This window comes from Gavia stellata, chromosome 4 (genome assembly GCF_030936135.1).
Source record: "Gavia stellata isolate bGavSte3 chromosome 4, bGavSte3.hap2, whole genome shotgun sequence".
In the NCBI taxonomy this organism is placed as follows: domain Eukaryota; kingdom Metazoa; phylum Chordata; class Aves; order Gaviiformes; family Gaviidae; genus Gavia; species Gavia stellata.
In genome coordinates this window covers 63,035,578-63,063,307 of record NC_082597.1, presented here as the reverse complement: position 1 = coordinate 63,063,307, position 27,730 = coordinate 63,035,578, and the positions used below count along the sequence as shown (strand labels likewise).

At 40.2% G+C, this 27,730-nt stretch overlaps 1 protein-coding gene across 1 annotated transcript in view; it reads right to left on the bottom strand.

Annotated features, from left to right (window-relative positions):
• Nucleotides 1-27,144, bottom strand: part of GNPTAB (N-acetylglucosamine-1-phosphate transferase subunits alpha and beta) — a 48,483-nt gene extending 21,339 nt beyond the window's left edge. The window contains exons 1-9 of the mRNA XM_059816524.1: nt 27,028-27,144; nt 21,896-21,981; nt 15,068-15,187; nt 13,013-13,054; nt 12,177-12,382; nt 11,424-11,488; nt 11,020-11,154; nt 2,048-2,209; nt 99-278 (exon numbers count right to left, since the gene is read on the bottom strand). Coding sequence (XP_059672507.1) covers nt 99-278; nt 2,048-2,209; nt 11,020-11,154; nt 11,424-11,488; nt 12,177-12,382; nt 13,013-13,054; nt 15,068-15,187; nt 21,896-21,981; nt 27,028-27,144 — 1,113 coding nt within the window. The remainder of the gene's footprint in view (nt 1-98; nt 279-2,047; nt 2,210-11,019; nt 11,155-11,423; nt 11,489-12,176; nt 12,383-13,012; nt 13,055-15,067; nt 15,188-21,895; nt 21,982-27,027) is intronic.
• Between the last annotated feature and the right edge of the window lie 586 nt (nt 27,145-27,730).

The window sequence follows — 27,730 nt, the reverse complement described above, 5'->3', positions numbered from 1 at the left end:
ACAGAATCTTTACTAGTGGCACTTTCATGCTGGTATTTTTGTTTGTTTGGGGTTTTTGGTGGCATTTTTTGTTTGGTTTTTGTTTGTTTGGCTTTTACCTGATGTGTCACTATGGTTATCCGAGGATTATCCAGATTAAGCCAGGAAGGAATCTGCCCATTAGTGACGATGAAAATATGTCGTACCCAAGGGGCATGCCTCTCTATTGATCGTAATGAGTATCTCAGCTCTTCATTATCTTCAAAACGGCTGGCAGAAATATCTTCATCCTGTTTAGACTATAAAAAGAAAAAATCCTTTCTTACATCTTAAATAGAACATTCCAGTTCTGATCCAGCTAGGTAACAACAGAGTGCTTTAGCAAATAGGTGCATAAGCATTTGAGGACTTAGACATCAGAAAATAAAAAGTACATTGATCAAGTACCATTATTCTTCCAAATGATCATATTCTTCTGAATTATCAAGGTGAACAACACAATCTTCTGCCATCAATGGCTGATCACCTAGTATCATTAGGATGTCTGCTGACCACACTGCAAGATGACAGTGCTTTGTGTGATCCCAGCTCTTGAAGAAAGAACCCCAGAAAAAACACACCCTCCTGTTTTCCTGGATTATTAGTCTCAATTATTTCCTGATCTTGATCAAAAGCCAAGTTGCATTTCAAATCCGTAACACCACTTTTCAGAAATCCATTTTTAAGAAGCTGGGGCCTTCCAAATACATTGCATCATAAGCCATATATAAATGTCACCTAATATAGATACACTGGAAGTATCATGATGTAGCAGCTCCTCAATTATCCCCTGCTCTTTTAAAGAACTTAAGCAGAAGAAAATTAACAAAACTGAGCCTAATATTCACTATCAAATAGCTAAAAGTTTCTTTTTTTTTTTTTTTTTTTTAGAAGACAACATTTTAATTAGAAACTCTTCAGGTAAGTAACAAAATTAGGTTACATGACACTGTAACATATGTTTCTTTTCCCATTTAGTAGAACTTAACGACCTCTTCTAAAAATAATAATTAAGGCTGCCTAAAAGGAACATTTCTAAAATAAGTATGCCCAACTGAAACAGGAAACTCAAGAAAAATTTGAACCTTTAACAATTACCATTTTCACTGCAGATTCTACACACTGTAAACGTCTCCTCCTTTTCCAATATGTACAGTAACACAGCTTACATGTTCTCAAAAACATAACAACTGAAAACATTTCAGCAACACCAGCATCCATTGGCTAGGTACCCATTTACAAAATAATGCGTAATTTCAACATGGGGAAGTATAAAGTTTAAGTTCAGGGTTTGTATTAACAAGGAAAAGTTCCCCAAAAGCCAGGCTCAGAGGATACAAAGACAGACTGCAAGCTTTACTGGAGAGAGCACATTTACTTTACCCGTGCCACTTGACATTTACTGTAAAATTAAATTCTAGCAGAAGAAAAACCCCAAAATTTTAGAAGATCTTATCTTGAAATAGACATCTTGTTATTTCTTTTTGCTAAGCCAAACATCCTTGCTTGTATCAAAAGCATTCAAAGTAAACCTCCCTTCCTTACAGACATCTGTATTTCAGGTCTTCAAAATTTCTGGAAGAGAAGTAATTAGCATTTGCTCAGCGTTTATGATTCTGCAAAGCAAAAATGTCTAAGAAACATATTGGAAAGGAGATAATCATATTTGTTAATAAAGCCCTCTGTCTCCTCCACACAAGAAGCCTGTTTATCTGCCAGCCAGCATCAGTTAAGCCTTTCAGGACTTGACTGCACACAACATTATCAGAACATGTGCAGAGGGCAAAATTTTTCACTTAGTGGAGAACATGAAAATTTCAATTAAATGTTACTCTGTTTGATCCTTCTTCCTCCTTGATTTCAGAATCTGACAGTGTTGTGATGTTTTCTTACAACACAATAAGTACTGGATTCTTAACACGTCCAAGCTTCTGGAAGAAATCCCATGTTCCTTGTCATTGACTAGTTAGCCTCTACTTGCACGTTTTAAATACTACAACCTTTACATGTTGTAACAGAATTTACCTACCTGACTGACAGAGCTGAGGTCCCATAGTAAATAAGCAGGATTAAGCATCAGTTCTTTTCCATCTATAGTCATATTCTTCTTGGCTTGCTTGTTCAGTTCTTGGAAACCCTTAGGGTTATTCAGTTGCAAGAGAGCCACACTGGCTTCTGAATAGAGCTGCAACTATACAAGCAGAGAAAATAATTTCTGGCATGCACCCACAGCAGCACTCTTCCTTTGCCAATTCCATCTTTTTGTTGCATTTTTCTTACTAGAGTTACTAGTAAGAATGACTGGTAAACACTTTTTTTAAAGAACTACAATTTGTAAGAACACAAAAAGGGGTAGTAAAATGAGAAATGAAAAACATTTAAAGATACAGAAGATTTCTAGACGCTTAATTTTCCACCTTCCAAAGAAAATTTCTCTTTACACAATGATCCAGCAACAGTAAAGCTGTCCATGTTATAAGTATTTCTGGAGTAGTTGAACAGTAAGTCCACATCCATTCCCTTCCATCCCCAATAACAAAATTCGTATTTTATTACAACTTCATTATATGACTGAAAGAATCATACTTTTTTTCCATGTTAATCAAGCAATGCTCTTCTCTGAAAATTAAGGCTGAAGCGTGAAATTTTCAGAATGGTTTACAGATCAACCTGCAGCTCAGAAATCTGAGATACAAAGGGCTCCAGAACTAATCCATGTGGGTCTCCATGTGCTTAATGATGGTTGCCAATATGCTGTTAAGGTCATTTCTTAGTTGGGGACTGTTTGATCTGCTTGCTGTTTTTATCTCTTGCCACTACTAAGTCTGTATATCAGATTTCATAATGCACGGGATAAGAAGGGGCTTGCACTACATGACCTCTCTAACAGCTCGTATAGCTTACAAATTACAGGGCACCAAAACATTTCACTAGAAATACAGCATAACTCAATAAAACGCTGTGTTTACCATATGAAGTAGCATGAGCAAACACAAATAAGCTAAAAGCAGAACTGCACTTTGATTCTCCAAGTGCATGCATTCAATAGTCAGATTGAGAATAAATGCAGTTAATCGTTAACAATATTTATTAGATGCTACACTTAATTTTTGTTCCTTCATGCAACATAAGACAAATAAGTACATCTACCAGATTTTCAGTTGCATAAGATCTGTAAAAGCAATCCACAAGTTGACAAAATTTGAATACCATCATGTTCAAAAACAGCAAAAACATCACAGTTTATTTCATAATATCCTTAAGTGATTTTTTCTTTATTATTAAATCCAACCCTTTCTGCTCATTTTAAAACAACGCTTGTCCCAGAGTTAGCACCCCTTCCCTTAGCAAGACCAGCTGTCCCACTTGTGACATTTTAAAGCTGTTGATGCTTTGACTCATATGCTATTTGAGATCTTTCAATCTGACTTATGAGGCCTGCCATTAGAAAAATCTGATAAATCTCAGACCTTCCAGGGAATCATCTGAACCTACGTGTGGAAAGGATGGCTTCAGTAGCTAAATGGCTGAGGTATAGTTACGGACTGCAGCTAGCAACCTCCAAAAATATCGATATCTAAATGCTACAGATTGCAAAGCTGCCATCAGTGGGTATGTGCTCTATTTAGGAATACAACAGTGTCACACAGTCCCTTAGAATCTGTCATTTAAAACATACATATAACAAACCAAAAAATATTACCATTCTAAAGGTTTGAAAGCATTTGAGAACATTTAGTTACTCTTTAAGTTATTTCCAAACTCAACAAAATACGTACTATGGATTCCTAACTAGATTTTATTACAAACACTTCCCCTTTCCCCCCACTAACACAGCATATATGCTCTAGGTTTTTAAATATGTAACAACCCAAGCAAAACAATAAGTAGTAGAAAAATGTGCTCCACCGCTCAGAATCAGAGTTAAGATAACCCCTGCATTGAATAGATTATTTTTATTACATCAAATTTTTTTCCACCAATACCTTTAAGAAACAAGTCTATTCATAAGCAGAGCTATCAATAAAGTCAGATTTCAATGAAGTTATCTGGTGACATAACTAACTAGATTTTAATAAATTGCAAGCTCTGCTCTGAGCATTTTGTTGCTGGTATATTCAAAATGGAATTCTCTCCTGGCAGATTTTCTAATGTCTCACAGGTATTAACCTCCTCTCAGTGGGGACACGCGATTGCCCATTCCCTTGAAATACTATATTCTGGAGAACATCTTCATCCTGACAAAATAGGTCAGCAGATTCAAAGACATTGTGAAAATTGAACAGAAAGACAAGCAGGTAGATGCAGAGTCAGCGTGATCAGGCGAGCCTCTGCTTCTGGCACAAGCAGGCTGAAAAGACACCATGCAGGCACATGCCCAGACCACCATCCATGCACATTGATATCATGCACTTGAAAACGAGACAGGAAAAATACATTCTCCCCACCAGGTAATTTTAAACACAGGTTCTCCTTTGGAGCCAAGCATGTTTGGCAATGCTTAGACTTACTAGACTAGGAAGCGGGCCAGATGCAGAAGTAAACACTTTCTCAAAACCACCCCATACAGAAGTAAAACTTCCATTTCCATATTCTCAAGGTAAGAGGCCTCAAGAGCAGATTTTTCTTCTGAGGTGGGGCTTGGACTCTTAACCAGTCTTTAAATTATTACACTTTATCTTCTTAATGACCAAAGCTGATCGTTACAGAAATGAGATGCTCCTTTCTTCACACTCCAGTATGGATATTGGGAAAACTCATATGCTTACATAGCAAGGGAAGGTGGGCCAGGACATGTGTTGCATTAAAGAGTTACAAAAAGCTTTAAAAATATGAAATACTGTTGTCTTTACAAATCTATCAAGTTCCCTTTATGAGGTAACAAAGTAGAAGGGTCATCTCAGAGTCAAAACCAATGCAATGCCTTAGGTTTTTTTTCTACAAAGTTTACTTATTACATCTGTGTGAAGGTACAACACCAAGTCCTGAAGCCACCTGTCTGCTCCATCAACACTGACAAGAGCAGCAGTAAGAACCCCAGACCCCCCACCCTCAAGGCACTGAGGACAGCAAACGTCCAGCATCACTGTGCCTGCAGGATCCTATGTGCATTTTCTTCCATTAGTAAGACAAGGTCATTAAGACAAATTACAGCCCTTAGTTTCCAACACAACTTGTTCATGTATGTGTATATGTGTGTGCATGCACATTAAAGAGGAAACAATATTTTGCAAAGGAAGGAGATCTGGAAGCTCTCAGTTTTCCCTGAAGCAATCAGGATATTAAATCTTGAAGGAAAGTCACCTTTCTCCAAAAACGTTCACTACCATATACTATTTCAGTGAAAAAGTGTTAGCATGATAGCCTCAAAAAACAAAACCAAAATAAATCAAATCCCCTTGCCCTTTCAATCCTTGTCAGTCTTTGTATCACTACCTAGTTTTTAAGTCACCAGCATCTCTTTTAGGCTGAACAATGATAGTTTTCTTTAGAAATGTAAGTAAGGGAGAAAAAGAAAAAAAATTTCCGTTCTTCATGTATAGGCACAATGTAACATCTTTACAACCTTTAAAGAAATATGGCTTAGCAGCAGACAGCTGCACAACCAGAGTAACACCTCCATCTAGTGGCTTACTAACGCACCGTTAAGAAAGTGTGGAAAATAAAAAGCAGCCAAATACAATTTTCAACTACATCTGTCATAACACATACAATGTAGAACAAAAAATGTGATCAGCAGACACACTGCTGCTTACCTTTCATCTGGAAATAAACTTCCATATCTTTACATTATAGCACAGGCCATAAGTACAAAAATCCAGTAGACTGCAACATAGATAATTCACCTTGGAAACTGATTCATTATATATTCAATCTTCACAATTTAACTCCCTCTAGTTGAGCTCAGCTGCTTGTCTCACAGTTTTTTAGATTTTTGGAACAAGTAACACCTGGCCCAGATATCTGAGCAATTTTTGGTCCTCTTTGGAATCAGAAATTATTTCAATCAAACTAAAGCAATCCAATTAAAGCAGCATTAGCAACATTCTACATAAACGCACCAACAGCTACACTCCTCCCTTTCTCACCTTTTTTCCCTTCTAATAGCAGCATTGTTGAAATTTTTTATTATTCTTTCTTTACTTCCAGCATTGCACTAAGAAACAGCCACTTAGAACAGCAGAAACCCATTAAGCATCAGGAGGCAGCTATGAGACACAAGTCTAGCCTAAACTCAGGTGCACCTTTCTTCCTCTCCACTAGGCACCTCACACCACTTCACAGACCTTAGATTCCAGAAATTATAACAGCAGAGGAATTGCTGCAAATTTCAGTGGATATTGTGAAAAGGCAAGCTTTCTTCTACTTAATCGTAGAAGAAAGAACTTCTACATCCACTGAATGAAGAACTGATTCAGAGCTAGGATCTGATTCTGATCTATGCTTCTACAGAAACAACCTCATCCACACTTCATATGTAAAAATTTTTATCCTTGCAAACAAAATATTCTTACACCTATATACATATATTCCATTGTAGGTATAACATGAATAAATTGCTGCTATCAAGAGTAGAGAACTGGTTGGGGAAGAATCCGCTGCTATGACCGCACAGGGTACAATAATCCCAATGTGATTGTTCTAAAACATCCACCACCAGGAAAAAAAAACACAGACAGCAGTGACGACTGGATAGAGAAAGTGCAGAATGCTGTGGATACCTGAGAAAAATTGTGTTTATACGGAGATGTGCCTAACCAAATTGCAGAAGAGGAGCTTTTAGGAACAGATAACGGGCTGATCACAATGGTAATGTTTACACAAAGATAAGAACACACCAAAGAAAAGAGAACCAGCACAAACAGAAAGATTTGCGATCAACTGAATGACACATGACTGATGACAAGGAGAAAAACATAACCAAGACAGGGTAAGGAAAAAACTTGTAGAAAGATAACAGGCATGGGATGTTGCTTCCATAAAAACAGACAAGGAGATGGAAGACTTAGATAAGACACCCCAGAGATGCAGCCTTTATGTTCATCTGGACAGCAGTGCAAAACCACATAGAAACCTTGACATTTTTAGGATTTGCTACAGAGTTAAGCTAGTGATCAGCTTGGATACAGACAACAGATTAGCCAGCTGCTTGGACACAAGAAGCAGAACTGAAATACAGAAAGAAACCATCCATCATGGTTTTTGTTGGACTAATACTGCTAGGAGATCCTACTGGAACAGAAAAAAGATGATGAAAGGGATCATCCGATGAAACAGAAAAAAAAAAATGACTGAAATAAAAAAATTAAGGTCCAGGCAGAATTGCTCCACAAGTCTTAAAACCACAAGATACTAAAAACCAGCAGATGGCTCAAAAGTAATTAGGAGAAATCTGGGTATTTCATTCTTCCAAGGTGTCCATGAAAAGATGGAAGGTCTCTATTATAGTACAAGAGACACAGGCTAGTCTAAGAATAAGGTCTGTGGCTTGACAGATTTACAGCAGAAAGCCTGGAGAGAATTATGAACTCCTCAGTGCTGGAAGCAAAAATCCACACAGGAGTATTAAGGAGAAAAAGCATCAACACTGACTTGAACAAGTTAGATAATGCAATTAGAGAAATAACTACAACTAATGAAATTAGAAAGTGCCTGGGGAGAGCTGGGGAACAAGGGAAAAAAGAAAAAAACAGAAAAAATACCCACAACAGGTATTCTTATACTAAAAGAAGTATGTTTTAGCAGCAAAAATATTAGTACAAGCCATGACACCAGACATCAGAGGGAAGAAGAGAAGGTGGTAGAACATCAAGGACAGAAAGATACTGAAGGGTCCAAGAAAGACGCTCTTTCTTTGATTCTGTTATTCTAACAAAGGAACATCAAGTGTTAACGACACAAGGCATCAGAACTCAAAAAAACAAACAAAAAAAAGAGAAGTGGGGTACTATGGATAAGAGAACTGATTTAACTCAAAATCCTTTTGGAAAAAGAGCATAAAGCAACATCTTAATAACCCCATGCATCACTACAGGTTAGGGGCTGACCTGCTGGAGATCAGCTCTGTGGAAAGGGACCTGGGAGTCCTGGTGGACAACAGGATGACCATGAGCCACCAATGTGCCCTGGTAGCCAAGAAGGCCAATGGCAGCCTGGGGTGCATCAAGAAAAGTGTGGTGGCAAGCAGGTCGAGGGGGGTTATCCTCCCCCTCTACTCTCCCCTGGAACATCTTTCTCATGAGGAAAGGCTGAGGGACTTGGGTCTTTTTAGTCTGGAGAAGAGAAGACTGAGGGGGGGATCTTATTAATGCTTATAAATACTTAAGGGGTAAGTGCCAGGAGGATGGGGCCAGTCTTTTGTCAGTGGTGCCCACTGACATGACAAGTTACCTCTTGATCAAACTTTATCATAGGAAGTTCTACGTAACCATGAGGAGGAACTTCTTTACTTTGAGGGTGGCAGAGCACTGGAACAAGCTGCCTAGAGAGGCTGTGGAGTCTCCTTCCCTGGAGATATTCAAACTTGCCTGGACGCATTCCTGTGCAACCTGCTCTAGGTGAACCTGCTGTGGCAAGGGGGTTGGACTAGGTGATCTCCAGAGGTCCCTTCCAACCCCTATCATTCTCTGATTCTGTGATCTGCTGAGGGACAGAAAACAAAATTCCAAATATTGTTTGAAGGGGGAACATACCTCAGAACTATGTTACTATGAGAGCTTACATCTATGATGTTCAACCAGAGAAGAAACATTGCCTAAGATGGTGCTCCAATATATTCCCAGATGTGGAGGCAGACAGATTTCTTTTCCGCCAAATAATCTCTGAACTAAGAGAGGCAATATTATTTCAGATACCAATTTGGTAATTAATGAGAACATTACAGAAGAGCTGCTTCGAGAAAATAACCCTAGGTCAGGAAAACATAAGCTAATTGATTTTCAATTGAAACAGAAAAAAAATTAAGGAACATCTTGTTAATAAATTTCTTGAATGCTAAAGGACAAGTTTAACAAATGAAAAGAGCTGGTAATTGAAGTCAAAGGTATTCTGAGCTCTTCAGCTCCATTAAGTCAAATGTGTTAAAAGAACCACAAACCTGTAACTTAAGCTGCAGTGAGGAACTAAAAAAGGCTCCAAATCCAAATGAATGAACCTGCACTGAAAGAAGATTCTTCAGATGGCTCAAAGTCAGGAAGCATTCTACCAACAATGTTCCTCATGCAAACTTGAAATGAACCTTGCATCTCAGACAGCAAAACTGAAGTACCATCTCCTGTTGAATAACAATCTCATTTCTCTACTGTGAACACCATTTCTTTAAAGTGATTAATACCCATAGCATATAAAACAAGCAGAGACTGGCAGATTGACCATATGAATATCCACTGCTATTTAACCAGTGTGCCACTAAGAAAGAGAAGGAAGGACGCTTTGGCCACACCAGAGCACAACATCTGCCATCACTCACCCAAACTAGCAATAGCAAGAGACAATTTTTATGACCAGCACCAATACACAGCAGTGGAAGGATGCAAGGGAGGTTAGGTAGAAACGGTAGCAGCACTGTTTGCAATGAGCAGAATCTAGCACACAGCAAGTCTCTGATGGTCTGCTGGCTTTAGGTTAGCTATGTACTATGTATTTTTCACTGTGTAAAACATTCTGGTGATGCCTCATTTAAAATGCTGTACAAAATTCCAGTCAATCGTGTTGAAGGCAGACAAATCCACAATGGAAGTGGCAGGGAAGGGCTGTCAGAAGGATGAGAGGAATGGAGAAACAATGCTGTGGGATGAGCACTGCCTGATTAACTTATTAAAACAAAGGCTAGGAAAAGCCATAGCCACCCTCTATGAATACGCTAGAGATGTAAACAAAGGCAAAAGAAAATAGCTATTTAAGCTTAAATAACTGTTTAAGAGCTCTCTCTATTAAGCTGTTTAAGAGCATGTAGGAAGAGAGGTATAAATGTGTTTACTTCAGAAGGTTTCTGCCATTAGTGAGACTCTAAGACAGCCTGCTAACACAAGCCGAGACAAGAAAGAAGAAATTCAGCTTGCATTAAGTTGGAGTGTGACCAGCCTATGAAAGGGTGTTACACAATATTGTTTCTGCAATAGCAGAATACATGATTTGTTAACCCAGCCTGCCAAAAAACGACAAGGAAAGGAAGTCATGCTCATTCAAGCACCAAGAACAACCCGTACAGTGAATTAGCACATCCTACAAGTGGGCATCCGACTAATGAAAACAGATTACCTATGGATTAACATCCCTTTACTCCTGCTAGCTCCTTCTCGTCCACAAACTCCCTGGCCTCAGCCCTTTCACACCACCAGCCACATCTCTCTCCAATACATAAGCCAATGATTTTCACAGACTTTTGAAACTTTTACCTATCTGTTAAACCTGGTTGTAACTGGAAAAGGTGTCCAAAACGCAGGGGAGAATAGAAGGCACGAAATGTTAATGGAAGGCACAGTCACACAAGTTGTGATCTACTGTTGCCTTGCAGGTGGGTAAGCTGAAGTACAACTTGCTCAAGACCATACAGAGTACATGGCAGAGAGAAATATAGCATTCAGCTGTGAAACAATCTGGTGTTGTTACTATTAAGATAATTCTTCTAAAACCAAAGAGGAAAGAAAAAAAGCTAAGAAGCTACATAAAAAAAATCCTGTCACATTAAACAAGCCAGTGCTATAGTATACTTCAGCAAGACAACAGTCTATAGCAAATGGCTGAAAGAAACTTGCAAGGCTGATACTTTTTAATCAGTTGCAGGCTAGCAAATCTAATGCCTAGTAACTCACAGAATGGACAATTGGTCTTTTGAAGGCGACTATTTGAGTCACTATTTACTCCTCCTTACAACTCAAGAAAAGAGAGTCACACAGAAAAGCAGATTACTATCAGAAACTCCTTGGTGGTCGAGATCCCATATGTGAACCATTCCAAAAAACCAACACAACTAAGTTATTCTTTCCTCCACACCCTTACCAGTTTTACTTTAGAGGCCAGGCTCTCTGGTAGTTTTGTTCGTAGCTGATTCGTTTCTTTGAATGTAGCTGGAAATCCACTAAGAAAGGCCAAGTCTTGCATTAATACTAGACCTGGAACTTCTTTGTCTGTAGTCTAAAACCAAGAAAACAGGGTATAAAGACTTTTTTAAACTTACAGTAACTCACATTTATCTGTCAATCCTTCATCAGGTGACAGATTTAATAGTGTATATTTTTTTCATTTAACCCAAACTTCAAAATTGAAATAAGGATTATTTTAAAAGCTTTCATTTCTTACTACATGTGAGTTATGGAAAGAGAATAGCACAGTAACACTTTCTAATAATGTACAAAAAGTTTAACATATACAAAAGCTAATAAACAGATTTTAAAAGTACATACCAAATAACCCCTCCATACTATCTGTTTGCTGTTGTCTTTTAACATTCCAGAATGGGCAGCTTCAACTAGAATAAATAAAATGCATTGCAAATCAAAAACTGAAAGTCACTTCTTTTCTATATTCTAGTAACTAAAATATACTTTCGCAAATTAAAAAGATTTGGATATTTATAGTGTGAAGAGTTGTCTTTATAACTGGTAAATAATTCTCCGTGGTAAAATAAACACCAGTGGTTAGACCAGCGGGTGGTAGTGGTTGGGCACTACATATTAAACAAAATAAGAAGTCCATATCTGCACCAAGATCCTACTTACATATGCTGAACACGTGGATAATTTTGTTTTCAGGTATGCAATCCTTTGAGCAAGAACATATTGCACAATATTCAAACGAAACTTCACAGCAACTAAAATAGGATTTTTAAAACTAATCTTCCTCAGTTTAAACTTCAGTCTTCTGAGATTATCAGTGCAACACAGATATTCAGATATCAAACCTGTTTTGCAACAGTCTTTTAAAGCATGGAATTCTAATCATCTGTAATCAGTTGTCTGGGAGGTAAGCAAACAGTATCATTAATGTCATCATTTAGAGGAACAGACTGAGGGCAAGAGACACTGAATGACTTGCTAAAGTCAAACAGAAAATGAGTGGCAGAGTCAGTATTGGAGGGGAAAAATCCCTAATTCACAGCAGCTTACTGAAAAGCTTCCTCTAGAAAACTGGCTGGAATCTGACAAATAGGTTCTTACCATCCTTAGGGCTATCAAAAACAATTACTGTCACGTTGGTAGAAGGATTTTTTGGTTTTGCTACAAAGAACATATTATTAGCAGCTTGTAAAGCAGGATGAATGGACAGGAGGTCTTTCAGTGTGATGTTGGTAGGCAGCGCAGGATCCAGGACAAGCATTGGCACTTTGACACAGTGTGTCAGCAAACACTCCAGTTGCTTCTCACTACAGCAAAATACCAAAGGTATAATTAACACTAGTAGAAAATTTAAGACAAAAATTAACGTTAGATGCAATGAGAGATGTTTTTGTAAAATTTAATCAATTTTTTCTAACGTCTCCTGAGGCAGGGGTAAATTAGTAAGAGCATGCTTACTTTGCTGCAGAAGGCAAAGATCTGACTTACAGTTTAATTCATTCCCATAATTGTTTTTTCAAAAGTTTCCAAGACTTCAAAGTTTGCCCACAGAGGAGACCTTATAAAGATCTCTCAATAGCAGAATGGGCAAGCCAAATGAAGAATGGGACAGACCAGGCAGAATTATAAAACTCCAGGTACATATGCATTAAAAATCCACACTCAGAATAGGAACTATGCCTAACCAGTGACAAAGATACGCTTTCTGAACTTCAGAAATTGTCACATTTTAAGAAGCTCATTCATATATGTCACAATAACATTACTTTTATTCAATATATATATATGACCATGCTGTCAACTTTTCTTGAAGTGACATAGAAGGAAAGCACGCACAGGCTATAGAAAACCAGTCTCCCCAACCAGCATCGGCTGTCAACTAACTAAGAGTAGGATATCATTTATTTCAATTTATGTCCAAACCCACAAGAACTCACCTCTTCTTTGTTGGTTCTGTTGCATTCTTTCCAAGGATTTCCCTGTTTACAAAATGAAAACAACTATATTACGTAACACTGAGTTGACATTAAGGAATTTAGTCTAATTTCAGATTGTTAATTGAGTCAGAGACACATTGTGAAAGCATCGAGAACCCAGTTATAAAACTGCCAAAGCCTTGCCATTGGCCTTGCCAAGGCAAGCACAGGCTGGCATGTGTCCCTCACTGCTCACCCTTGTGCAGTGTAGCTCAAAAATTCTTGGTTGTACTGACAGCTGTGGCAACAGGACTCTTTTTGCTAACAAGATTTTCAGGGGTTATTATTAGATTACTTAACAAAGCTGATGTTGATATAAAAAAATACCGGTAAGAAAACAGTATGAAGTGACCTGAAACGAGGCTGACTTGATCGTTTCGCCTAACATACGTATTCTGATGATGTCTATCATGCATTTGTCACGTGCATGTAGAAGCTAATGAGGATTAATGTAAAGGTAGTGCAGTGCTGATGCTAAATAAATAAATAAAGAATAATAATTAATAATAGTAATATCATCAGAAGGGCACCCTTCTACACACACCAACAGAAGAGAACCACCATCCATCAAGCTACTCTCTTCCACTGAAGAATAAAGGCACCTGGACCATGACTAGCTCAGTTCAGATGTATCAACAACAAAGTTACCACTTACTAAGTTTTGCTACTCAATACAAAATATACAGTCATTAGCAGAGATTTGTAGCATCCTTGCCTTTGTCTTCTGCAGTTACCCCGATCCCATGAAACAGCTCTTTTTGTAACAGTACTAACTGATTTCGAAGCACATGAAAAAAAGTTATCTACAAGGGAGAGAACCAGGTGCCGCTGTAGATCATGAACATGGCATGGACATGAGTCTTACTCATAAGCTTGATATCAACTTTCCAAATCAACATTATGGAAAAAAACAGTATGTGTTTTTCCCTTTGTAAAATGGGAATCACAGCATGAGTGATGACAAAGCTAAAACCACTAACATTTGCTATATGAACTGCTAGGAAAAGATTAGTATAAATTTGAAAGCTTTTCAGAGCAGAGATCATGTCTATGTTTAAGATGCTTAAACTTTATGGATTTAAAGTTCTACTAATACTTCCATTGTTTAGGCAGCAAAACAAAGATTCAGAATTTCACTTGTGATCACACTGTCAGTGGTATCTAAATTGCAAGTCATAACACGCCAAAAATCAGATCAATTTGCTCACTTGTGGATTTCAGGTCATTCTGAATTAAACTATTACAACCCTTAAAATACAGACTTGTTCTTCCATTTAGCATATTTTCTGGCCAAAACAGATCACGTGACCATAGAGTTGCTTATTAAGAACTAAAGCAATGGTTACAGGACATAATCCAAGGTATCTGCAGCAGCCTGTGTTAGAAGCCTTAGATCAGTAATTTCGCAGAACAGCATAGCGCAATCTATAACACCAAATGCAGCAATACATGTCTTTCCCTCCTTAGTTAGAAGGCTGACTCATACCTTTATAACATGAATAAATTCTTTTCCTCTTTCTCCGTTTCAGTGTTTGGGAGACTACAAATCTAACTTTAAAAAGGAAGCTTTAAGAAACATATGCTTAAGATTTTATTAAGCTCATCATAAAAACAAATACTGGGGGTGGGAGGGGGTGAGGAGGAAAAAGGGGATGAAGAGAGGTTATACATTTGAGATATAGGTTTATTATTTTTATTATTTACAAACTGAGTTATAGAAATCAATACAAAATAGCATACGCAAAGCACAGTTTTCTGCATGGCATTTTACAAATTCAGGAACAGACTTAATTACTTTAAATTATTATGCTTTGTATCTTAAACAGTTTTCTGATTAGACAGTACTTCATAGCTAAACATAGAACTGAAACAAGGTTTTGAGAATAATCAAATGAAGAACTGAGAAAACACGCTTTGAATTTTCATGTTGAGTAACATAGGAAAAAAACAAAGAGAGCTAGTACTGCATTAGATTGCTGCTGTCAGTTAAAGGGAAAAAATACATAAGATTATTACCTCATTATTTTCTGTTCTTCCTCCATCTGTTCTCTGACCTGTTGCAATTCTTTGATCAGTTCAACATCTGTGCCATTCACCCAGGTGTATACCACATCAATCGGCATGGGTAAACAAAGCCTACATAATTAAAATGAAAGCTACATGGGCTGTTTAATATTACATTACAAGTGTTTGTGGCATCCTATGATAGCAATTTCTGTCTAACAACAGAAATACTTGGTGTCTGGACTGCAAACAAGACAAAGCAAGAAGCTTCTCTTTAGCTATATATATAATCTCTTAATTATACACAAGCCTTTGACAAAACAGCACAGACATAAAACCAAAAAGGATGTAAAGTGGCTGTAACAGTTCAGTAACTAAATGAAATCTGAACTTTATGCTCTAAATTTCACTGACATTAACCTATAACCCAACTCCTTCGAACTCATAAAATATTCCACAAGTCAATACCGGCATCCAGGCACATCCTTAATTCACCAACTACATTAGACAAGACAGCATGAAGTATAAAGACTTAAATGATACTTGCTGTTATTTAATTGCACAGAGCCAATAAAATCTCAGCAGGACCAGGTCTCTATCCTAGGAATGCCTCTTAGATATTAGTAACAGGGCATTTCATAAACCAACAGCCTAAGTAGGGTACATGAATTCAGACTCTAGACACAGCAGTCAAATTCATTCTTGACATAATTTAATATCCTGGAGCTGTTTCTGGACAGTTACAGATTTCCTGGCATACCTAAGGCAGAAGAAAAGAAAGGGTTTTGAGTACCTTTTTTCTATTTGTTTATGATAATCTCCTCTCCGAGGCCCACAGCTTTGTTTCAGCAGGTACTCCAGGCTGCTGCCACAGGTGAACCTCCCAGCCCCAGACTGCAGGAGGATGCCCCAACTATTATTTTCAAAAGTTCCAGTATCAAGCTATTCAATACCTTCCTAAACTGTGGACAGCCTAGCAAACATTGAGCACTTCTCTAATGCTAAGATCCATGAGGTCACGCAATGAGGCTTCCAAGGAAAGGTGTTCCCTCCCCACCCACTGCATCCTTCAAAAAGCGACAGAGCTTATAGGCAAGTATCTCCTCCACCTTTCCTTGCACAGTATGACATGCAGACAACTTCCATCCAGCTTCATTTTCTACTGGCTGAGATTCAATAACTGAAGCACAAAATTTGGTAAAAGGGCAGCCAGTAGCTGGTCACAGGGCAATAGACAGGAACATTTTGTACTCAATTCATCACTATTCCTAACTGAGCTACAACACTTAGAGGATAATGGTGTGTCAGTTTGAACACCTAAGAAGTCGTCTTGCCTTCCCCAGCAGCACCACCCAGAAAGTGTCTCTCACCTCTGACATGCAACACTCTGCAGGAGGCTACCTTCTCAATTGGCTAAAAAAGTCAATTTACTGAATACAACTACCCTTCTAATCAGTTATTTCACCTCTTTCTCAAAAGATGACACTAGCTTCTGGTTCATTAACAGGTGCAACTCAAGGTATGTTTTGAACTAAGAAGTCCTCCACAGGAGTAGAAATTCAATAGCAGGAGCTCTTCCAGCTTTTCTACATTTGTTCCAATCATTTAAATTATTGGACTAACAGTCCCTTGAATGCTACAGCTAAGACAAGAGTGTTTTGGGTGGAAGCACCTGACTCAAGTTAGCCAATTTCAAAAATGCCCAACCCTCAGTCTTCCGGGCAAAGTGCAGAGTTTATTTACTCAGGCTTCATTGAAGAACATAAAATGTCAAAAAAAAAAAAAGCCTCAGCTCCAACTCTTTCTAGGGTATGAGGCAATTTGGACTTCTGTGAAGCCTCTTCCCAATTTATTATTTGCTAAAAGTGTGTTTCTATGCAATAGCACATATAACTATCTAATTTGCTACACTTAATTTTTAGCATTGAAATGATGTCACATACAGCCAATAGAGGAAAGGCATTTTTGGTCAGATGGAGGTGTGTGTCAACTCTGAATTAACCCTGGCATGGCAAACTCAGTCTTCATTACCAGTGGCAATAGAGACTAGTAAAAAAGGCTATTAAAGCAAGGAACTATTTGCAGATCCACTAGTCTAATTGCTTAAAATTTATCCAAATACTCGGATAAATTTTCTTAATGCATTTTTACAGCACACATTGTTTGATAAAGTAGTGGTTATCAAACATAATAATAAAAAACAGATATCATACACAAATTAATTTGTTGTTCCCAATTACAATCAGTAACACTTAAGATTTCATCTTTTTGGTCTTTGCCAAAGCTTTCTGGTTGGTTTCATGGCTTCTTAAAAAGTACTGAGAGTTTATATTTTGAAGAGCACGTAGTGGCATTTTGCTTTAAAGTTAAAAACGAACAGGAGAGCCACTTCTGCATTATCCTTCTCAAACACTATTTTTAATATGAAGGGTCTTTTGCAAATTGTTCAAGGTCAGAAAAGATCAAAAACCTTCTCCTTCAAATTCTGTAGCTGTGTTTCTCCTTCATGTGGATTTATGCATTTGGTCTTCATCACAAATACCAGTCTGGCAAACAGATTAAGCCCAAGATGAGCTGCCTAAGTGGGAATTATGTAACACCTTTCTATAGAAAATCATCAACTTTCCTATTTGCTACTGATTTGAACATCACCAAACATGGACTTTGGAATCTTCCTTGGAGACTCCCAGACAACTAATAAGGCTCGTTTTGGATACTCCTTTACGTTTTCCTCTTTCAAAAACATACTCATTTTTTTCCTCGCAAACCTAAAAACATCAGTAGGATCCTGCTTGAATACAAAGCCAGAGCCACCAGCTCTCCCAGAAAGGATAGGAGACCTGTCACGTGCTGCCTCTTCTACGCACCTGCCAGGAAGCATTTTCCCTACCTGTGACATTTGTTTACATACGAGAGCCATGCTCACAGCCAAGATTGCAGCTAGAAGACAAAGCCTCATTGTCTCAGGGTCCACAGTTGCTGAAGGAGTACAGCAGCCTCTGGATCTCTCCCAAGCTACCATACAGTCATCTTCAAACTTGCTGTGCCTCTTTATAAACGAGTGTAAGCCTATTACACCCTTAAGCTCCCCACTGTAAACCTCCCAGCCCTCCTGCCTGCTACATCTCTGTAATTGCCCACCAATGGCAACTCAACTGTTCCATTGCTATTCCTGCTCCAGTACCTCTTGGCTCCCTAATTTGCACGTCTTTTCTCTCCAGCCTCGCTCTGCTCAACAATTAATGGCTCCCCAAACACTGATGGCTCTCACTTGCTGCACCATACTGAAATCAATTAGTACATTTTAAAAGCTGAGGATTATTCCTTCACATTTTGTTTCCATACATATTTTCGAGTTTTAAATATGATTTGGCCATGTCCTGGAATAGCAAAATTACACTTCAGCATTTGCCAAATGCAGACTTTGCTGGTGCTGAGAAATAAAATAGAGTTCTCGTCCAAGATTCTAATGCATGCAAATCCATTATTTAGTTTCCTTCTCTCCCTTTATTTTCATACCAAAACTAAGTCTTCAAAAATGGGTTTGGATGAGGTGGCTTGGTAAAAAGCCCTGGAATTTCTACTCCACTGTCTCAAGCTGGGTAAAAGCCTGGGCAATGTAAGTAGGAAGTTTAGCACCTGACGTGACTACCTGGAAAGCGCTGGGATGCCAAAGGACATGCGACGGGAAGGAAAAGCAAACCAAAGCAATTGCTAAACTTCAAGACAAAACAAGAATTCTTCCTTGGTCTGGCAAGGCACAGCATTCAATAGGTGTAACTAATGATGCTAGCAACATCACTGTTTTTGTTACTCAGGAAGAAGAGCTTTTTGAGTTTATAAGGAGCTTGCCCACATGCACAAATTTGTCTACATTTTACACTGAGATTTTCATTATAAAGGTTTTTATAACACAACTGTTTAACAAGATGTGGTGGGTTGACCCTGGCAGGATGCCAAGTGCCTACCAAAGCCACTCTATCACTCCCTTTCCTCAGCTGGACAGGGGAGAGAAAAATGTAACAAAAGGCTCATGGGTCAAGACCAGGACAGGGAGATCACTCACCAATTACTGTCATGGGCAAAACAGACTCAACGTGGGGAAATTAATTTAATTTATTACCAATGAAATCAGAGTAGGGTAAAGAAAAATAAAACCAAATCTTAAAAAACACCTTCCCCCCACCCCTCCCTTCTTCCCAGGCTCAACTTTAGTCCCAATTTTCTCTACCGTCTCTCCCCGAGTGACACAAGGTAATGGGGGTTGCGGTCAGTTCATCACACATTGTTTCTGCCACTCCTTCCCCCTCACACTCTTCCCCTGCTCCAACATGGGGTCCCCCCATGGAAGACAGTTTTCCACAAATTTCTCCAATGTGGGTCCTTCCCACGTGGTGCCATCCTTCAGGAACAGACTGCTCCAGCATCGGTCCCCCGTGGGGTCACAAGTCCTGCCAGCAAACCTGCTGCAGCATGGGCTCCTCTCTCCACAAGTCCTGTCAGGAACTTGTTCCAGCAAGGGCTTCCCACGGGGGTCACAGCCTCCTTCGGGCACATCCACCTGCTCTGGCCTGGGGTCCTCCACGGGCTGCAGGTGGATATCTGCTCCACCATTAACCGCCATGGGCTGCAGGGGCACAGCCTGCCTCACCATGGTCTTCACCATGGGCTGCAGGGGAACCTCTGCTCTGGTGCCTGGAGCACCTCCTCCCCCTCCTTCTTCACTGACCTTCATGTCTGCACCGTTGTTCCTCTCACATTCTCACTCCTCTCTTCTCCAGCTGCCGTTGTGCAGTTGTTTTTCCCCCTTTCTTAAATACGTTATCCCAGAGGCGCTACCACTGTCACTGATTGGCTCGGCCTTGGCCAGCCGTGTGTCCATCTTGGAGCTGGCTGGCATTGGCTCTATCAGACACAGGGGAAGCTTCTAGCAGTTTCTCACAGAAGCCACCCCTGTAGTCGCCCTGCTACCAAAACCTTCCCACACAAACCCAACACACAAGAACAGAGATGCTTTCCTGCAAAGCTCGTAGAAGATAACACTACTTTAATTCAGTTGAAGGTCCGTTAATATTTCCTAAAGGCCATGCAGCTTTTACTTTCCACTAAGCAGTGGATTTGCTTGATTTCGAAACCAACAAGCTTCCCACTCTCCAATTCTGAATATTTTTCTCTAACACTAAAATAAGAACTGATTAAAATCAATGGATAAGCTAGGATCAAAACTGGAAGTCCACAATCCTCAGTTTATGTAAAAACCATGTGACACCCTACATGTTGCATTGATATCAGCCTTAAAAACTTCATCAAACCTCCACTGATACAGTGCATACTGCAAGACGGGGTCCATTACTGCATTCGTGAAGTTTGAAAATAAATCCAAATTGAACCCCTGACAAGGGACTTCTAAGCGTTAACGGATGCCTAAGAGTATGCCTCTGCAAAGACTTTTTTTTGGTATGAATTTTTACGGGAAGTTGGTATCTGCACACAAATATCACAACAAACTTCCCTGTCACGCCTGACATAAAAGTATTAAAGGCATATGGGTGAACTGGAATAGCTTAAGCACTCCTCATCAAAACCTTAAGCTTTTGCTCAGGCATCCAACAGTTCCTCCCCAGGCACTGGATGTTTTGCTTACGATTCACAGAAATCAACACTAGCTAAGGAGTGGTTTTACACAACCAAAATGAAGTAAGAAAACACACTGCAGAAATGGGAACTGACTAAACCTACATCACAACAGTAAGATTTGAGATTTTGTTTTGGACAAACTCAACCATTTTATAAAAGCACTGTACTTAATTATCGCAAAGTCAAACATTTTAGTACTGACAGGAACAAACTACCATGCTTTCATGTCAGTACTACAGAAGCATGTAAACATGAAGCTAATCATCCACATGAGCTGTATCACTCTGCTTTCATCTGTCATCTTTTGGAAAATGGGGGAGGGGGGTAAGACATGAGACTATAAAAGTGCATAGGATTCACTGACACCATGCAATGTACTTTTACAGAGTTATCTCGCACCAGCTAAAGCGAGACAAACTGATCTGATAATTTCTGCTGTCCCGTGATTCAACAAACCTCAAGGCAGAATAAGCATCTGCTTTCAAGGGGTTTTTTTCCAGTCCAGTGTGTCAACACTTAAGAGTCAGATGGTATCTTCTTAGCAGCTTCTTCCACCTACCAATTCACAGTCCACTGACTTCCTGAGCAACAGCCCCACGACTATTCAGACACGAATGATGAAACCACAAGAAGTCATGTAGCAGTTAACACAACTGAAACAAATGACCCATATGACTTGGTTATCAACTTGCTGTGAGTGACTTCTCCCATGCATTCAGCTTTAAAAAGCTTCTTCTTACTAGCTTCGTGACTTCCCTACTAAATAACGTCCCTCATGAGATGTCACAGAAAATGTAAGGTAAATGAAAAATAACTTTTGAAAACACTGAAAGTTGGAATTTTAAGTGCACAGGAACAATATTTTTTCTATCTTAACATGGAAAACATGTCATGTCCTCCCTTTATTGTTATGGTTGTTATCACTATTTTAATGTTTCATTAGAGACTGGCTGAATTAAATGCATTTAAAAAGTAAACTTTGTTATATTACTAGAGCTTCCAAATGCTAAACATCTTCCAAGCTGGGATATTAAGCACTAACTTACAATTCTAAAACCACTAAGTTTAAAATTTGCTGCAGATTTAGAGTCCATGCAATAATGTTCTACTCAACAGTATGTTACTTCATCTAAAATATTTAAATATTTGAAAATTCATTGAACAGTAAAATGTGCAATACTGTCCACTGCAAGCAAAGCTCACCGATTCTGAAATGATTTGCCAGCAACGTTGTCTCTGTATGAATCAAACATAACATGATACTGGTCTCTACTCCACTCCAAGACAACCTGCAAAGAAAAAAAAAAAAAAAAAAAACACCACTTGGTGTCACCGCCTTCTAAAATTAGACATTTAAATTTCTCCTTTTGGAATGTTTAATCACAATCAATCTCATTCAAATCGATCTATGCATTAATGCACCACTGACCAGACCTTAATCCAAACTAAGTTATTACACTGAGCCAGCAATCAGACCCAGAACTTAAGAGCACACTTGATTTAAACAAACTTTGTTTTTTCTCTGCAAGAAAGGATTTCATGTTTTACGGACACACTTTTTAACCTACTATTCATTTAGGTTACCCCCCCCCCATCTCTTAGCCTTTAAAAATTCAGGAATGTTTTCCCAAAACTGAGACCTAAAACAAATATACTTTAATACAAGCAGGAAACCCCTACCCGCCCACATAATTTTGCTTGTCTTCCTTTCTGTTCTCATACAGGACATAGTGAAGTACACACACCTCTGAAATCTGACCTTTGAAAACAAGCAGCCAGGCCAGGGCATATCAAATTATGCAAATTGACCTGGCCACAAACTTAAAATACAGTAGCTCTTTCCTAATACAGGTGCCATCTTCTACTGCAGCCAGACTAATCCAACAACAAAGTATTTCTGCAGGCTGCATCTTCCATCCCCCTGCATTTCTGCCACACCCCTTTAGCTTGACACAGTTCACCCGACGTGCAGCAAGCTGGAGCTAAACCAACATAAAGATGAACCTTCAAAAACCAGAGCACTTTGTCTTCCTCTGCTTGGTTGTTGGAGCAGATGAGAAATGGTGGGAATGCACAGCTGAAGGCAGGGTTGTCTTCCCCACCTTCATCCAGCCATCAAGGTTGCTTAGCTAAAATGCTAAGCTGCACCCAACTTAAATGCCCTTTGCCAGCCATCCCCATTCCTGGGCATATTCATAAATTAGCTATACAGGAAACCAGTCACAAGCTGATTTGTACTTTGGAAAGCTGCACGTTTACATTCCGTTTCTATTCTTAAATGTACATATATACACACACACACACGTGCTAAACAAAGACACATAGTTACATTTCCATTACTAACTAAGTATCAGATATAGTGGTTCTACACAGAAAAAAGAAAAACAACCCAGACTTTTCAATGCTGAAAAGACTTAATAGGCTTTGATATAGGAAAAAAAGCATAAGTAATTTGAGATAAAAATTAATATAAAACACTTAGGTTCTACTCTGAGATAAACTTGCTATGTTATCTTTTACAGTGAAAGTCCAACCTTTAAAACTACAGTGGCATCTTGTGCTGCTTTAAAGATGCCTTGTTTTACCTGGGTAAGTACATATTTATAGGTACTGGAGAGGAAAAAAAATACCAAGAAAGGACAGTAGTTATTTTACACCACTCTTCCCAGATTTAAATTTTATTGCTACTTATTTCTTGTATTACAGGAACTATGAAATATACCAATTCTCTAAGATAGCATCCAAAACCATAACCTAAAGACTACCTCTCTCCCTTTTAAGATGACACACACCTCTGTACCCCCATGCCCACCAAAGCAAATTAAAGCCTTCTAGAGAGCAGGGAAGCCTCATCATGTGGCTGGATGGCAAGCACGCACACACACAATTCCTGCCAAAGCTGCAAACCGCCTGCCTCTTTGTAACCAAGATCATATCTGTACAAGTTCTTTCCCCTTACACAAGAGACACATGATTTCCCAGGTGAGCATAAAATCTCCTTCCTTAAATACCAAAGTCAGGAAACATCTTAAAAACACACCATGATACTTTTTCATGCGCAACACGTTACATCCTTCTCCCAAATACGCTAGTTTAATACAGCACACACAGAAAGATACCCACGCAGAAACATTTCCTACTACAGATAATGATGAACTGACACACACTGATCTGCTTCTAGAAGAAATACAGAAGTATTTGATTAAGAATGTAATTTATTATACGAATAACACGGCTCTCCAGAAGAAAAATGTTAACCATTCAAACATTTGCTTTTTGCCTTGGTGCACCTATAACCAAAAAGACCCAGGACAGCTCTCTTTAGAAACACATTTAGGAAAAAAGTTAAGCTCTTCCCACCTGATACATTTTTTTCCCTGTTAACTGTTTCCTCCTGTCACATTATCTGTGTTGCAATAATGCCTGGAGGCTGCTTTGCTTCAACTTTACATACTGCTATTATAAAACCACTAAGGGAGCAACACTGGAAAAAAAAAAAAACGGCAGAGGCACCCTCTATTAGGAGATACTGTATCAGACAGGTGATAACAGTGGCTTTGGCATGTTCCAGTTACAAAACATTTTACAAAGCTGAGCAACCCATGGAAGGATGGCCAAGAACGGTTTACAACCAAACTGTCCTAAAACTTAAAGCTCATCTTATGACTAGGCTACAGCATTGGCTTAGACCTGGCTACCCTATATGTTTTTGCAGAAATGCTTCTGAATCACACTTAATGCACTGTTACTTCATTGAGCTCAAGTTTTTTTCTTGAAATCCAGCTCATTTTCCCCTTGAGGCTGTGAGGACATCATTACCAATCTCAAATTATTTGCCCTAGCCATCCGTTTTTATGCCAGCATTAATATTGGTACTACCATGAATCTAAGCAAGCAGATTAATTTTGCCTACCAGGACAAAAAAGCTGTCTCTGGGCGTGGGGGAAAGGAAGAACTGCAAGGGCTGCTCAGAGACCAGGGTCTGATAAGCATTGCCTCACGCTGCTTTTTATTGCTTGAAAGTTCCATGCAGATTGTTAAAAATGGTTGAGCTGATAATTATTAGAGAGAGTTCTTGGTTTCATTTTCAAAACAGTCTTACATATTTTTATTAGCTGCTGCCTTGCAGACTCTGCACTGAAGGAGAGAAGTGTTTTCCGTTCCCACTATAGTTGCCAAAGAAGTCCAATAGTGTTTGTTCTCACAAGCCTAATCTCGCTTAAATCCTTAAACTACCACCATTTACCAAAACACACCACTTCAAATCACAAAAGTAAAGACTAAAATGCAGGCAAACATCTCTTACCATGCTCATTTATCATCACTGCAAAAAAAAGGTTTTTCTGTATGATCATTTCATAAAGGGGGGGGGGGGGGTAGTGTTTCTGTTGGTGTTTTGTTTTGTTTGGTTTTTTTTAAACATTTGTGGTCACTTTTCTTTTTTGTTAACATACAATTTTGAAAGTTTACTGTGCATGAATAAAGTTTACTCTTACACTAATCTGCTCTGCATGAATAAAGTTTACTCTTACATGAATCTGCCAGTTCTTTGCTGTCAAAATAGTATCTAAACTTTCCAAATAGCTCTAAAAGGGCTGGAAACTTAGTAGCAAATTAAGATTTGGTAGGAAAATAATTCTGAGCAGTGAGTTTGAGTGATCCTCAGTGAAATGAGCCATAACCTGGACAGCTACTGAAGTGTTTTAAAAAATCTTCAAAGTTCCAAGGAATCCTAAAGCTGTGTTTAAGACCCCATTCTGAAGAAAAACAAAAGCATACTCAAAGTTTCACAGCAACAAGAGGTATACACCAATCCAAGTTGACAATCATGTACAAGCAGGTGGCTGTACTACACAATTAATTGATTCACTGATGGCTATCAAGTGTTTCAGAAACTTGTGGACACTGCAGAACAGCGGGGATAAAGTACTTTATGCGAAGATGATGTACAGCTACACAAAATAAAGTTCTGATTGTGCTACACTCGAGTTTCAGATAATACTCTTTACGGTCCTTCATGTTCTCTGTGTCTAAAAGCGCCCCTCAAAATAAAACAGGGAAGGAAAGAAAAGGAAAAAAAACCAACAAACTTGTCTTGAGAAATTTAGGAATCAGGAAACATCAGTCTATTTGCATTTAACACTGTCATCCTTTTACATTGACAAAAATATTTTTTTAATTCCCTGAATATTTACCATATTCCCAAATGCTACACTGAAGCAGGATTGTTTTCTTCCCCTGCAGATTCTTTCACTGATGACTTCCAAAATAGATAGGCTAATATGAAATGAAATTTAAAATATACTATGCACCTGTATAAAATTGTATCAAGAAAAAGTATGAGTTATATTGCATAATTTACAAAATAGCAGGCAAACCGAGTAATACGCAGCCAGCAATGTAATGCAGGCTCTGCTTAGCTGCAGGCAGGTTGGAGAGGTGACATTTAACTCCTTAAACTCTGGAAGGGAGAAAGATTCTGTCACTCCCAGTTGCCATTTGAAGGTTACATCCAGCACAGGCTTCAAAGGAGTCAAATAAAAAAAAACCCAACCCAGCACTAATAAATCACCTGATAAGGGAAGTGGAAAGAATTGCACAAGACAAGAAAACATCAGCTCCTGGAGCACTCAGATTTTTCTCAGCTCTCCTCTGCCAGGGCCCGCCAAGACTGTTAGAAACCACCTAACAGCCCCCGGGGGGCACCTAACGTTGCGTCACGCCCGGCGCTTGCAGGAGAGCAGCGTTGTTCCCCACAGGCGCGCCTCACGCGCCAGCCGCGCCAACAAGTGCGAAGAAGGTCGCCAGAGGAGGGGGAGCTGCCACACGGCTGCTTTCCCGGACGCGAGAGGCAAAGCCCCTACAGCTACAGCTACAGCAGGCCTGGAGCCAGCGCCGCTCACCACACCGAAAACAGGGCAGACGGGGGTGCTTCGTGTCGTTTCTCAGCCGCGGGGGTTAATATCCCAGAACAAAAAGGGAGCATCACCACCGTAAAGCACGTTTTCTCCCTTACGCCTTAAAAAAAATAATTTTTATATATATATATATATGAGATGAGCATCCACGTTCAGGCTGCTTGCCGACGGAACTCGCTGCTTACGGGACATGCCAACCACCCGGCTCCCGAAAGGGAAAAAACGACCCAAACCAAAACGCACCGCGCCCTCCGTGCCCTGCTGCCGCCAGACTGCCCCGGGCGCCGCTTGCGCGGGCGCCCCTCCTCGCCGGCACGGCTCAGTACGGCTCGGCTCGGCTCGGCACGGCCGAGGCTGCCCGGGGGAAGGGAGGGGAAGGGGGGCAGCCACGCCACGCCAGCGCGGCGCCGTACTGACCTCCCCGAACTGCAGGGCGGAGACGATCAAGAGGACGAGGCCCCCGAGGCAGAGGCAGGGCCCATACCTGTGCGACAGGCAGGTATAGGTCTGGCGCTGCAGGAGCTTTAGCAGCATGGCCCGCCGGCGGCCGCTGCTGCCGCTGCCGCTGCCTCGCCCGGCGCGGCCCTGCGCGGCGCGGCCCGGCCCGCCTCACCCCGCTGCCGTGCGCCGGGGCGGGCGAGCGGGCGGGTCCCGCCGCCCTCAGCGCCCGCCCTGCTTCCGGCAGCGCCGCGGCGCCACCGGGCGGCGGCCTCCGGGCGGGCGGGAGGGGGCGGAGCGGTGGCTCCGGGGGGGCGGGAGGGGGCGGGGCGGTGGCGGATGCCCCGCCCCCCAGCCGCAGTCAGTCTCGCTCCGCTCAGCTTCCCCTCGTGGCGGGACGCGCGGCGCTCCCTCACGGCTCTGGAGGTGTGGGGCAGGACTCGGCCTCTGTCGTCCCCCGCTTCTTCGGGTTTTCCTCTGCCTTCCCAAAGGGCCCAACACCGAAGGCAATAAGGGGTCAGACTATATGCTTTCTTAATTCTTTAGCCCCTCACTTATGTCAATGGTACGGAGCTTACGGCGCAAGGCCTCGAGGCGTGTCGATGGTAGGGACCTGCCGAAGGTGGCAGATTGTGCCTGCAGTTTTTTAAGAAATCGTCCGGATGAAGAAATCCGGATCCGC